The 14,730-nt window shown below is 41.0% G+C and overlaps 1 protein-coding gene across 1 annotated transcript; it reads left to right on the top strand.

The window, feature by feature from the left end:
• The first annotated feature begins 8,894 nt into the window (after positions 1–8,894).
• LOC146580692 (mitotic spindle assembly checkpoint protein MAD2A-like) lies at positions 8,895–14,718 on the top strand. The gene is made up of 5 exons (XM_085267478.1): positions 8,895–9,105; positions 9,577–9,723; positions 11,257–11,377; positions 14,009–14,112; positions 14,186–14,718. The coding sequence occupies exons 1-5, from the start codon at positions 9,042–9,044 to the stop codon at positions 14,356–14,358; spliced, it is 609 nt and encodes a 202-aa protein (XP_085123604.1). The 5' UTR covers positions 8,895–9,041; the 3' UTR covers positions 14,359–14,718.
• Positions 14,719–14,730: the final 12 nt, after the last annotated feature.

Here is a 14,730-nt window from a genome sequence, read left to right as displayed (position 1 = left end):
TTTTTGAAAAGTCCCTCTAACTTGCTAACTGGATTGCTGTTGTTTTTTTTAGCTTGTTTGCAAATCTGACAGTACTTTAACATTAGCATTTCTTCTTTCAAGCTGCAAGTGTTAATTTTAAACATGAAGTCAAACTGTCAAAAGTCAAGCAATTCTATACATCATTATAAGAAGAGTTGTTTGTTTTCAGATTATAGCCTGCCTACCCAAACATGTGGTAAAAGACCACATACTGGAGAACACATGAGCAAAATGCTCGATATTAAACACTTCAAATTTACAGTGTTACGTTTTCTGATGCAAGCTGAAATATCTTAATTAAAGCACTCAACAGTGGGCAGAAAATGAAATGAAGCATATTGAATATTCACCCACTTTGGAATCTTTCAAAACACAGATCATTTAAACACAAGTTTAAATTCATTAAACACAATTCATTAATAAATGAATATATATATGAATAATAAAAGAAAGCATTTTTAATTTCAATTGTATTCTAAGGTTTTAAGATTTACCTTGTGAAATACATTTTACTTTTTGACCATATGACATATATCAATTTGGCTAACCTGTATTAATAAAAGTTCATCCTAAAGAAACTGAAATATTTTCCTAAATTTTAAAGGTTTTTGTTGATTTATATATATATTAATGACATGTATTATATGCATGTAGCACCCATAATAATACTTCACAACATTTCACATTTCTTTTTCTTTCTGAGCTGTTCCTTGCTGGATTTGCTACCATGATTAGCATTGTTATCCTGTTGAAAGATCCATTTCAGGTTCAACTTCAATTTTCAGACAGATAGCTTCCCAATATTTTCAAGCACTCTTTGACATGATCCAGAATTCATAACTGACTCAGTGGCTGCTAGCTGGCCAGTCCCTCGGGTAGCTAAGCCACCCCAAACAGTTTCATTTTCACCTCCGTGCTTCACAGTTCTTCACCCAAAAAGCAGCTATATATTTCTACTGATCCATTTGTCCTGAGCGTGCTATTTGCCTTCAAGGGCAAACTGTATTTTTTGTTGGACAGCAAAGGCTGTTTCGTGATATACCCCGCATGCAGGCCATATTTATGAAACCGGATTCTGACAGCAATAGTTGCAAGGGTTGTCTGCATGTCCTCTGTTTTCTAGAGGCTTTCTTTGTATCAGACAGTCTGCATTACGGCTGAAGACATCAGTTCCTGACAAATTATCTATCTGTGCCAGATTTTAGCACATATGTAACTGACTTCTCTGTACACACTTCAAAGGCAAAAAGGACACCAAGGAGCTCTTGGAGGGGATTTTAAACTTAAGAAGTTTATAGACATAAGCTAGTATATCATACAGTATAATGTCTAAATCAGCTACAGAAGTGGGAAGGAACCAAAAGATGACAGAGGCACATCTCAAGGCTTTCTTTTATGGTTGCTGAATGAACTATTCGTTGCCATTTTTACGATTAGCCGAAGCTAGGGAATATTATCTAAATGTCTAAATGCTGGAACAAAAACAACAGCATTAGCAACAAATCCATATAAAAGAGAGATGCTGACAGTGTGGTTAATTGATTGAAGTTTGAAGCCTTGAATTAGGCATTGTGGACATGACCATATATAGAAAATCGGGTCTAGCAGGAGGCTATTAGCTTATTGTAACACTGCATGGCTAGCTTGATTATCAAAATGTCACAGATATGACTGTAATATTGACACCCTTAATTATGTTCCTTTAGGCCTCAACACAGTCCTCAGTGGAGACTATGGACTCTAAAGGCCTAACAGACCAATAAGAAATTAAATATTCCCCACCATTTGTTCTCGCTTTCAAAGTAAAAGTTGCACCAACAGGTTGGGGGATATAGTTTTCTTGCTGGTGACCTGTGGCTCCAAGGAGGTCACTGACTGGTCTCCAGTTCTGCATGACTGGGCTTTAGCAATTAATTTCAGAGTGACTGTGATTCATCCCCAGTGACCACTCACCAGCGAGCTAGGCTCTCCCTCACTGATTGGTGATTTCCAGATAATCAAGGACCCCTCTATAGGCTCGAGGCCTGTTTAATGCAGCCACTGTTTGAGCTTCTTGCAGGACTTTTTGGGATCTTTACTTTTGTTTCCAGACTTCTTCTTTTCACTGCAAACTTTGCTGTTCAAGTTCATCATCCCAGAATACAAATGTTCTAATATTTGTTTAACCTTTGGTAGAACCTCAAAATCCCATCCTTTCGTGAACCTCGGGACCAAAAATGGTCCCGCCCCAAAAGTGCTCTAAAAATGTTATATATCAATATTTTTTTCTACTTTAAATTAGTCAATCTTTTAAAACTACTTCTGCTTAAAATATCCATGTCAAGTTTTAATTATATTTTCATTGTTTTAACCCTTTAAATCCCAGTTTTATTACATGAGCGCCCTGTTTTTTTAGCCCCAAAAAACAAAAAAACTAAATATTTTCCAAAAAAAACATTTGAAGTAATATTTGTTTGTTATTATAATTAGGCCTTTAGATGGACTAAAGATTGGCACCAACAGTCATTTCGATCGCCTTTTATTTTTTTTCCAGGAGCGCATTTCATAAAATGCACACTATCGACCACGCCCAAAAAGTGCTATAAAAAATTTATATATTAATATTTTATTCCACTTTAAATTAGCCAATCTTTTAGACCTACTTCTCCTTGAAATATTCATGTCAAGTTTTAATTACATTTCGCGGATTTTAACCCTTTATATCCCGGTTTCGTCACATGAGCGCACTGCTTTTTTTGCCCCAAAAACATAAAACATAAAACATAAAATATTTTCCAAAAAAAACATTTGAAGTAATATTTTATTGTTATTATAATTAGGCCTTTAGATGGACAAAAGATTGGCACCAACATTAATTTCGATCCGTTTTTAATTTTTTTTGCAGAAGCCGAAAATGTCCCCAGGCGGCGCTGCTGCTCCTGCTCCCCCGGGGAGGAGTGCCTCTGCCGCGGGTGTGTTTCGCGCAGCGCCGGAGCATATGGTTCGGTTCCCGTGTCTGCAGCACACACTTCCGCTACCACGTGAAAACAAATACGTCATTTCCTGTTGATTAAAAAAAATTAATGCACCCTCAAACGATCCTAAGGGCAGAAAATGGTCCGGAACGAGCAGCGGGCCAAGCTGCTGCTGCACGCGGGAAATTAGTCTGCCTTTTCTGGGTATCTGTCTCGAGCAGGCCGCTGGAGAAGGTGTGTATGTTCCAGCAGGCGTCACATGTGGAACAAGGGCGCCACCCGGTGGCCAAATAAAAAATTACAATTCTAAGGCCCTGAGTCCAGAATGAAAGTGAAAGTTAAGCCATCGCCACTACGTTAATGGTAATAATTGTACAGTGAAAAATAGCGTTTATAATGGGTTTCAATGGGGCACAAATCGGCCACGAGGTTCGATAGTGGATGTATGCCTTTTATTCAGCCATTTAAGCTCATTTAAAAAACTCAGACTGAAATTTTAAAATAAAATGGGAAAAAAATACATGTTTGAAAATTTGGCTATACTCCATTAAACACAGTGGAAATGGCGTGGAATTAAAAAACGGAAAGGCCACGAAATGGTCCCAGGTTCTAAATAAATGTTTGTGTGGCAGGATGAATGTTATTTCTCGGTTCAGCCCACTTTCGGCCTGGCACATTAGGGAGGCGCTAGTATAAATAATGGCCATTTGAGCATTCCTGGATCGCTTACCTGTGATCTCCTTCTTGGTCACCTGACTTCCCTTGGTGTTGCAGAGATCATTTGCAGGTTACCCTTCTGAAGCCTCCATCGTGGCTGGTAGGTGTTTACTCATTTACTTGGTCGTAAACAGGTATTGTTTTTAGGTCGTAGCTGTAGAAGCCTGCTATGAGCCACTCCATTCATGATTCATGACGCTGTTTACTCAGTACGTAATTCAGTTTTGTTACGATCTCTGCCTTTTATTGTTCTTTTATTGTAAATACTTATTATGCTTTGCAGGAAGTGTGGCCCTTAGTTTTACAGAACGCTACGCTAACCGAAGTGCTGCTGCTTTGCTTTTACTGTCTGTTCCTGTTGCGAGGTTACTTTTCCTGCTGCTGCCAGCTTTTTAAAGTGGACGTTGGCGTGGACAGCGGCTATATGCATGCCGGTTATGGGAGTCGGTTGGCGTGCATAGTGATTGACTGGATGATTAACTTATAGTCGGGCAGACGGCAAGTTGGAGCAATACAGCGATTCTGCCTGCTCCATATTTTAAAGTTTTATCTAGATTGTATGTTGTTTTTCTGTTGTTTTGATTTTTGTTATGCCACTGGTGGGAGGCCCTTTTTCTAGCTGCAGATCACCAGTGTGGTCCTGCAGTTGGGTTATATTAGTTTTGTTGTAATATATTAAAATTCTTTGTTTCTTTTATCCAGATGCGGAATGCCGACGTGGAGGAGACGAGGGTGCCTTGGTGGTGGGATCCTTTGAGTGTCCACACATGCCTTTTTTAGTTTATTAGTGTGAGTGTGTGATAGTGTGCTGCACTTGTGTCTTGGTGAGTTTTCTTTTTTTTAAGTTTGTGCGTGGCATCCCTGCCCCTCCACTGGTAAGCCTCGGCTCTGAATACCCTTTTTTAAGCATATTTGTACATTGATATTTATGATTGTGCTTTTATATGTTGTTTTAAATAATTATTAATAAATTGTCCAACTGTTTTATCATTGAACCTTGTCTCTGTACTGAGTATAGCGAACCTAAGTGCCTTCTTGATGATTAGTGTTACATCCAGTATTCTCTGGGTGAAATCCCCAGGGTGGCGTTGTCTTTTAAACTGTGAAGAATATTTACTTTATTCCCACCTCGTGCTGCCTCATTTGCTATACAAATACAGCTAGAAGCACACCTGGATTGTCACACTGACAAACCTGCCACTGACTTCCTATTGTGGACTTTGTGGGCATGTAACAGTGTCCTCACAGCTCACACATTTGGTGTCTCTCTCTGTCATGCACAAATGTACTTTGAGCAGTACTTGAAAAGTGCTCTTGCACAACATAGTGAGGTTCATGATTTTATGGATTTTGTGGCTTATTGTCCTCTCACATGGCTTATAGATTTGTTAATTAGTTAGTACAGCGATATTCACTGAGTTGGCTCTTGTTGAGGACATATTAAATCCCTGCCATGAGTGTTGTGATTTAGAGGTTTTCACACAAGTAGCCTCAGCTGGGGTTAATCTATTTTCTTTAACCAGGCAAGTCACTGAGGACAAATTGTTATTTATAACAACGTTTAGCTCTCTCACCAAGAAAAGAGTAAATAAGTGTTTTTCCTAGAATTTCCAGTGCATTTAAAGGAACAGCTACAAGGCTTTTGCTCTGCAAGTATTAATGCTCGATGTCACAAACATTAGGCTTGACATGAGCCTAAGTTGGCTCTAAAGTTTTGGACCCTAAATTCACAACCCAACAACAAGACAGACTGTTGTCAGCAAGTTTATTTACACAATATTCTGAGGTGTAATTAGAAAACTTTAATCATGCTTCTTGCTGTTTTCTAGAGACTGCACTGGGTTCCTCAGATAACTTGGAGCACCGGAGGAAGGACAGGCAGGTGCGACTGGCAGGTAACTTCCCTTAGTTCCCTTTTCATTAAATACAGACCATCTTGTCAATCCTGGGATAAGTTTTTCTCTTAGATGAGTTGCTCAACATGTAATTCAAGGGTATGAAGACAAAGAAAGAAGATTTTAGTGCAGGAATAGCAATCGAGCAATCTCTGAGAGCTAGTGTAGCCTGATTACCATGATGATTGATGCAAATCTGATGGTCACTGATCACCAGATGGTCCACAAGCATGATGAGCAAGAAGCGTGAACAGGGAAGGCTCCAGCACTGGGTGAAGCTCGGAGCAAGAGCCACCCATAGTCAGCTGCAGGGGGGGAAAGCTGAAAGCCCACAGAAGAAATCCAGGCAAACCCTAAACCATGACAAGGTTCCCAAACCCAATAAAGACTCCAAGGTAAAAATGCCCCTCCATGGGTGAAAATGTAGCTCTGACCAGAATAACACCTGATGAAAACCAAAAGTGAAATGTGGCAGCTTCTTTCTTATCTCTGTCAACAAAAATCCCATCAGGTGTCTTGGGATGCACAGAAGAACTAATTATTTTTTAAATAAACCAGCTCCTCATTTGTGTATTTAGTTCTGCAGACAAGCCATTGAACAAATGTTGATCATCTCAAGACAACAGAGAAGTTCTTATGTAGTGCTTTTCTACTCAAAGGTGCAAAGTGCTTTACACAGCTTACTTGAAAACATCACAGAGCAACTTGTAGTTCAGTATCTTGCACTTTAGCATGCAGACTGGAACAGCAAGAGATTGAACCCCTAACCACCTGCTTAGTAGATTTCTTGCTCGATCTGCTGAACCACAGCAACCCCGAGTTGTTCTCTAAACTGGAGGCTGTGGTGTTCACAGAAGTCTCTTCCCTGGCGATGGAAGTGTAACCTCACGTTGGTGACAAATCTTTTTTGCTTTGCGAGTTTTCAAATCACAGCTGCTCATTTAATAGTTTCTTCAAGCAACAAGTAATTAAGCCTAAAAGATTATTTGCCTTTTAAGCAGCTCATTATCATTTGCTCTTAGTTAACCTCTCATTAGAGTGATTTTAAAATTTTTCCTTTAATTGAAGGATTTACTTGCTCAGAGGGAACTTTGCACACCTTGACCTTACTTGCTGCAAACAAAGCTGCCTTTCTCCATTCTTGAAAAGTTACAGTCTTTTCAGCCAGCAGCAAATGCTGGTGAAGCAACCATAACTAAATTACTTTCTCAATTATTTATAATGCCTTTCTGGAAGATGGCTGCGAGTAAAACATGCCTCTGCTGGAGTTTTATCATTTTGTTGATATGCGTGCCCGCAGGCTCTGCCGGCAGCCAGTTGTGCCAGAGTGAACCGAGCCGCAGGCCCAGAGGCCGGAGGCCCGAGGGCCCCATTTTCCCCGGAAGAGGCCTGACCGAGCAACAGGCACCAGGCCCTGCCAAGTAGTCACCGGGAGTGAGCTGGTACATACCTGAGCGCCCAGCCCCGGACACCAAGAACCACCAACCCACCGACCACTGAGGGCATCAGTTACCGGCAGGCAGTGTGGTGAGGGGAGATAGGCCTTTCAGGGCCTGGGAGTTCCCAGAGAGGTGGAGTGTAAGACCCGACCTGACATATAAACACAGACAAACAGGCACACACAGACACAAACATGCATTCCCACCCTCATGCACACATATACAAATATACTCAGCACTCACCCAATGTAGGGATAGACATACATGGACAATGTACAAATAATCACACTCCCCAAACAAACTCTATACCCCAGGTCCAGGTACCCTCGTCCCTGGAGGGGGAAACGGCACCTAGACCCAGGAGATGTTACACTTTCCCCCGGGGTGGAAGCAAGCAGACCGCCCCAGGCTCCGCAGCAGCAGGGAGGCCCCGCATCCCAGATCCCAATCAGACGGCCAACACCTCCTCCCAGCCCCCCCGCCCCGATGGCAAGCAGAGAACAGGGGGTGTGTGAAGACCCCAAACCACCCTCCTCTCGCTGATGTGTAGTGTTGCTGCGTGTTGTTCTAAGGTGCATTTAAAACACGGGAGAGCATGGTGCTGCTGCCAGAGAGCAGCAGGTGTTAGCACGGCCCCTCCCGAGAACCCTCAATGTCTACATGGATTTAAAACGTGCCCACCCCCAAGGGGGGAGGGGGGGGAATGCCTCCCCTGCACCCTGGTGACACACCTGCACCCCAAGGCCCTACTTTTGTGGGTGGGTGTGTTGGAGCGGGAAGAGGGAGGCAGCCGGGGATGAAGTGCAGCCTTACATGTTTTGTAAGGCTGCACTTCCTCCTCTGAGGTTGACTTACAGGAAAATGAGAACAGATTTCTTTTTAAAATCTTCCGAGGGAGCATGTGTAGCCAGTGTAATGTCTTCAGGGAAATAAAAGGATTCCACCAGACTGAAGTGTTGAGGCAGAGAGAAAGCACAGAGAAGAGGTGATTAAATCATAAATTAAGCTCTTGTTAGCATTGGTAAACCTCGGCTGATGTGTTTGTGCATCTACATGTGACGAATGTTTGCAGAAATCATCTGAAGACTAAAACGCTGCCATGTTTGAGTACTGCAGGGGACACAAAAAAACTGTATAAGAGGTATATATGTGATTGCTGATGTCTTACTTTCACTGCATCTGCAGGTGAGTGCAATTATAGAGAAACATTTGGTTTAGGGTGCTCTGTGTTAATTATCCAACAAAAATAAACACATAAGAGATGATAACTGTATTCCGTTTCCTGGATTAACTAAGCTGAAAGCATTAAATGACTAACCAAACTGTGCCAGCGATCTGTGTCAGCTGGTCCCTGCATCCCTGCACTGAAGTTTAGATCAAATAAACTAAGCTGAAATCATTAAATAACTAACCAGCAATCTGTGCCAGCGATCTGTGTCAGCTTGTCCCTGCATCCGTGCACTGAAGTTTAGATCAAATAAACTAAGCTGAAATCATTAAATAACTAACCAGCCTGTGCCAGCGATCTGTGTCAGCTGATCCCTGCGACCGTTCACTGAAGTTTTAGAGAAAATAAACTAAGCTGAAACCATTAAATAACTAACCAGCCTGTGCCAGGGATCTGTGTCAGCTGATCCCTGCGACCGTGCACTAAGTTTTAGATAAAATAAACTAAGCCGAAACCATTAAATAACTAACCAGCCTGTGCCAGCGATCTGTGTCAGCTTGTCCCTGCATCCGTGCACTGAAGTTTTAGATAAAATAAATTAATATACTGTCAATTACAAGGTAGAAAGGTCTTTAATTATTCTACACTGCTCTCTAGTGTAGAAAAATTGTAAGCGTAACCTAAAACGTCATCAAAATCGCGCCGCAATCTCACACGCATGCGCAATAGTGTGGAAGGTGACAAAATTCAAACTGGGTGGCGGGTAGTTGAAGTCGGAAGACCTAGAAGAAGAAAATAAAGAGTACAATATATTTACTGTTGAGAGCTAGACCAAAGCGTTAAGAAAATGACAAGCACGTTGAAGGGAATTACTCTCAAAGGAAGCGCGGAGTTAGTAGCCGAGTTCTTTTGTAAGTATTTCTGTTATTTCGTCTTTTAGTCGCTCGTTTTCGACACGCATGCATGTAACGCTAATATGCTATTGGGCCTACATAGTGCCCGATAACATATTAGCATCAACGCAGCATGTATGCACTCACATGGCAAGCATAGCTCCAGTTGATGAAAAATAAAGTGTTTAAGCCTGATGTGTCCTATAAGCGTCAACTCACAACTTCAAACCGAATAATTTGTAAAGACTGTCTAGTTGTCTGCCCTTCTATTGAGAATCGTGAACGTACACCATACATCGTTTCTATTCTACCGAGCTAATATATTAATTGATTCCCAGTTAGTTTTCTCTCGTGTTATTCGCTTTCTTGTGTAGTTGTTTTTGTAATCTTCTGTGCCTTTCAAGTTTGAATCATATAAGCCTCTAAAGTTTACGAATACTGGAATTCCGGCGTATTTGAAGCCTTTGATTTCCCCATTGTCATTCACAGCTTTCGGCATCAACAGCATCTTGTACCAACGGGGCATCTATCCTCCAGAGACATTCACCAGAGTTACCCACTATGACCTGAGTCTCCTACTAACTACCGACCCCAAGCTGAAGAGCTATCTGACTAACGTGGTGTCTCAACTTAAAGGTATCTCAATAGTGGGCTTCCCCACTCGTGACACAACTAAGGAGAAAGTGGAATAACTGTGGAACTGAGTGAGCTAACCAACTGCGGTCTGAAGGCACTCCAGTTGTAGTTTTGGGCTTCGAGTTCTGTAGCTATATCTACAAGGCTGCTGGCTTACGGCAAGAAATCTTACTCACGGTTATTTTGGTCACTATGGAGATGCTTTTTTTCTTCGTTTTACATATTTACTCTTAGACCTTGAAAAAAATGTGGACATATTGTACTTAAGAAAAAAAACAAAACTTCAGTCTACTTTACTTTAAGTGGATTTCCTTGAACACCAGATAGAAAAGAAAAAACGTAATTGGTGAGAACTGAGCTCACAGCTTGGTGGGGAGTGACTTTGGATTTTTATGGAGAAGGCAAAGTAAAGGCAAAATCCGTAGTGAAGTACAAAATAAGATGATGTTTGTGAACAATGAATGATTTTGTCAATTTATTTTGCTAATTCGGTGATCGTCTTTACTCAATAAATAGTAACTTGTTAGTTGCGATTGCTGAGTAGGGCCACGTGGTGGTGCATTTCCCCCTCCCCTTTTTGTTGCGTTGAATTAGATCAGAGTCAGAATCGGAAAGACTTTATTTATCCCCAAGGGGCAATTAACGTACAGCAGAGCAGCATGATGTTGAAGATGAACGCAGATGCCTATGAGACTCATGCCTGAGATTTTAATTGGTATGACCTGGCATCTTATGATCAATGTTAAGTAACATACAAAGCAGCACACGTGAGTTTCCATTCCCATGTTACACAAATTTGTGTTAAGCTACTCTTAGGCTCTTGTCAGGTGAACTACAAGCTATTTCTGGTTAAAAACGCTAGATTTTTAATTTTTGATTTACCAATTTTTGATTTTGCCATAAATACTTATGTATGTGAATGAGGAAGGAGATCGGTGCACCCTTTTCTGTCCAAGGTGATGCCATTGTAATATTTTATTTTATTTTTTTCCTAAATCTAATGCAATGCAACTGTTGATGGCTGCCTCCTCAGGTTTCTTCCTGTTAAAAAGAAGTTTTTTTTTATTCCCATCAATGCCTAGTGCTTGCTGTTCTGGGATCATCTGATTGTTTTTCTTTTTAGGCCTGTGGGGTCTTTACTTTAAAGTATAAAGTCTCTTGAAGCAACTGTTGTGATTTTTAGTGCAATGTAAATAAAACTAAATGGAGTAAATATCTCTGGATTGTCAGTTCAAGTTTAATGTAATTCGTACCAGAATATTCATATTTTTGGGTGCATATGTCAAATCACTCAAGCTCTCAATTGTGTAATGCTAAGAGTAGTGAAATTACAGAATACAAATCAATCATCATTTTTCTCACAGAAATTGTGATCTCTTGGATACTATATCCAAGAGATCAATATTTTGTATCCACAACTATTGTGGATACAAAATTCTGTGCATGTTTGTATTATGTTTTTAGGGTATTTAACTACCTCTCACTTTGCATAACAAACTTTAATAAGTGTTGCTTGCTCTTTTGGTGTTGCAGAGTGGCTGTTTGAGTGCACTGTGCAAAAGCTGGTGTTGGTGATCACGTGTCTGGAAACCAACGAGGTGCTCGAGAGATGGCAGTTTGACATTGAGTGTGACAAGTCGGCTAAAGAGAGCAGGTCAGGACCTCTATTACCTTTTTTGTTTGTTTGTTTTGTTTTAAAGGCTCCATGCTAATGGTCATTAATTTGCTGTCTTCTAATTCCAACACCTGGCATGTTGCACTTGTACTTCCCCCACCGTCAGTTTGAGTGGAGTGATATATTATATAAATTGTTTTGAGCTTCAGGTACCCCAGGTGTGGACTATCAGGTTCCTGATTGGCAGTACCTGTGCGCATGGACTCTGCAACAGTGATTAGCTTGTCTCATTACAGAGAGATATTGAGATGAGATTCTGCAACCAGTGGCAATCTGGGACATGAAAGATGATAATGCTCAGCCCACCGAAGAGTGTGGTTTATCAAACTACCGCCAGAATTTGGGAGTAGGGAGGATGCAATGGTCTGCCTACAGTCTAACCAATTGTCGTTTAGTTTTGTGCTGTTTGTGCCAAAGTGATCAACATAATTAAGCTGGCTGGCTTACAACAAATGCTGGTGTGATCAGTATGAGAAGGAGCTGCCAGGCTGTTCTCCAATCAGTTGTAGCAGATGACTGCCTCTTCCTGAGCCTGGTTCTGCTGGAGTCGTCTTCCTCTTTAAGGACAGTTTTTGAGAATCTGCTATATCTTGACATGATTGTGTTGCACAGTTCTTAGATGCACATTCATGCTGTTGTTACTCAAGCAATGATATTAAAACCTTAACTGGTATTTGGCAAATTAAGGTCAACCCCTGCAGCAGCATGAACTCATGCTGTGTGTCATCTGCAGCCTCAGTAGCAATCTGACCAGGTTGTGTTCAGTTTTATATAAGCCCTTTCCACTGCAGTGTCAGATTTCCGTGGCTTGCAAGAGAGAATCCATTGTTGGCTTCTTAGGTTGCATCCCATGAGCCTCAACATTAGGTGTGTTCTGTCAACTTCACCCAATTTGGTAATTCTCCTCTGACCTCTTCAATTAGCACTGGATCTTTTAGATCAGTATAACTCGTACTGCTACTAGCTAGCATGACGGAGTTTATACAGCTGGGTGGATGCTATGATGTTACTGATAGTGAACTTTATTTTCTTCATAAGGTTAGTTAGTAGAGTTGCCAAACGCCCCGTTAAAAAAAAGAATCGTCCCGCATTCAGAGAAAATATTACGCGTTTCGTATTGAGCTGAAAAGGAGCACAGTTTGTCCCGTACTTCAGCTACAATGAAAAAATAAACACACAAAGCTGGATTTATTCTGTCGTTACGCTGTACAGCTGCCTCTTCTTCTCTCATCCGCTCCCCTCCCTCTCCTGTTGCTACTTCAATCATGAAACTGATCAATGATCAGCTGATCGTCTCTCTTGTTTGTTTTTTATTGCCCACTTTGCGCCAGAAAGAGGAAACTGCCGGATGTCGCGTTAAACAACAGCATGTTTAAGCTTGATCAGCTGTTAGAATTTATTTAACATTAATTTCTACTATCAGCTGATGTTTGCTGGAGCCACAGCTGTAAAAGCTGCTGGTCATGGTGTCGGTTTGGATATGTGGTGAGAGGGAAACATGAAGATGAAACCAGGAGATGTCCTTACTGAATCATCAGAGCCGAACAGGTGATGGAGAAACAGGTTTACCTTTTAGGTGACATGAATGAGCTGAAGGGAAGTTATAAGGGAAGGAAGAAATACACAGATACATCTGTAGATTTGAGACAGAATTCACAATGTGTTTTTGGGACTTTCAGGTGTTTGGACCAATGTTTTATTTTCTGATCAAACCAGAAAGCTTTAATGAGCAGCTAGACTTGTCTCACATTAACTGGCTGAGTTAATGCCAGTTAATGCAACGTCGAAGCAGCTGGAATCCATATATGTGCGTGTTCATGGAGCTGCATTTTCACCTGCTGGACATCACTACCTGACAAGTTTAACTGTCTTCAAAACATTACAGAGGCCTTATTGACAGTATTTGGCTCTACATATCTGTGTGAGCAGATTTCCTCTCACATGAAGAGTGTCCTCAGGTAGCCGTCTGAATGCTGGATGCTCGGAGCCCTGTGTCTCTGAGTGGGAGACCAGAGATCAGAGTGTATTAACAAACATGCCATATTGGCTCAGTTTATTTTTCTTATCATTGTTGCGAGGAGACCATAAATAGCATTTGTATTTTCTGTTGTACAGTTCATTTGCTGTTATGGATGAAAAGTGTCTTTATTTTTTTGTTTCAAAATAGCTGAAAGCTGCGAACTATAAAGTGGTTCTATATAGTGTGTAACTGTTAATATAGAGCGTTATTCAATTTCTTGCTAATACAATCATATGGCACACTGACTTCTGAGGACATTTTAGATGCACTCATCATCAGAAAGGTTGCCTACCCCTGCTCTAAGGCATCTGGACAGATCTGTTTACTTACACTTATTGACAGGAGTTGAATGGTGCAGACTTTGGGTTGGTTGGCTGATTTGTCAACACAGATGTGAATTTGTATGTTTGCAGTGGATTCGTTTTTTTGTTTTTGTTTTTTGCAATAAAATGACATGAAATTTGTACTTTAGAAGAGTCTTTACAACAGATTATGTAATTTGGTTAAATGAGCATCTGTCATTACACTCAACTGACTATTGTTTGACTAATAAATAATGCATGTTAACTGAGTTCTCATGTGTCTCCCAGTGCACCCAGAGAGAAGTCCATTAAGACAATTCAGCATGAGATCCGCTCAGTTATCAGACAGATAACAGCCACTGTTACTTTCTTGCCCCTGCTGGAGACGCCATGTGAGTAATGAGACTTTTGACATTTGAGCCTTTGATGTGGTGGTTGGGTAATAATTTCAACTCCTCCCCTCAGGTGCTTTTGACCTCTTGGTTTATACAGACAAGGACCTGGTGGTTCCAGATAAATGGGAAGAATCAGGGCCGCAGACCATTGACCAGCCAGAGGAGGTGCGTTTGCATTCCTTCACCACTTCGATCCACAAGGTGAACAGCATGGTGGCGTACAAGAAGACTGAGTCAGCTTAAACTTCTAAACCACATGAGCTGTTACAGCACCGACCACTGATTCTCATAGAAACCAGTAGATCTAACACTGCCGTGTCTTTGTTCACTGCCTGTGCGTGACTGGACAACGAGGACCTGTTTTCCTTTGTTGAGCTTCACTGTGTCTTATTTGTCAATATGATAAGGACATGAAGGAAATGTGTTCTTTCTACATTGATGTAAATATTTCTGCCACGTGGCATTTGTCTGTAGAAAACAACTGTCTTTTCTTTAGTCTTTTGCTTTCTTTCATTCTTTCAGTCTGTTTTAGAAGATAGTGGTATATATGTTGAACTTTTATAAAATGACATAAATAAATGCATTTTGCTTTTTCCCAAAGAAGTGATTCTGTGG

The sequence above is a fragment of the Mchenga conophoros genome, linkage group LG3, assembly GCF_057382185.1.
Source record: "Mchenga conophoros isolate Kocher_MC1m ecotype Shallow Benthic linkage group LG3, M_conophoros_male_GT1.1, whole genome shotgun sequence".
NCBI lineage: Eukaryota > Metazoa > Chordata > Actinopteri > Cichliformes > Cichlidae > Mchenga > Mchenga conophoros.
This window is presented reverse-complemented; position numbering and strand designations above follow the sequence as displayed.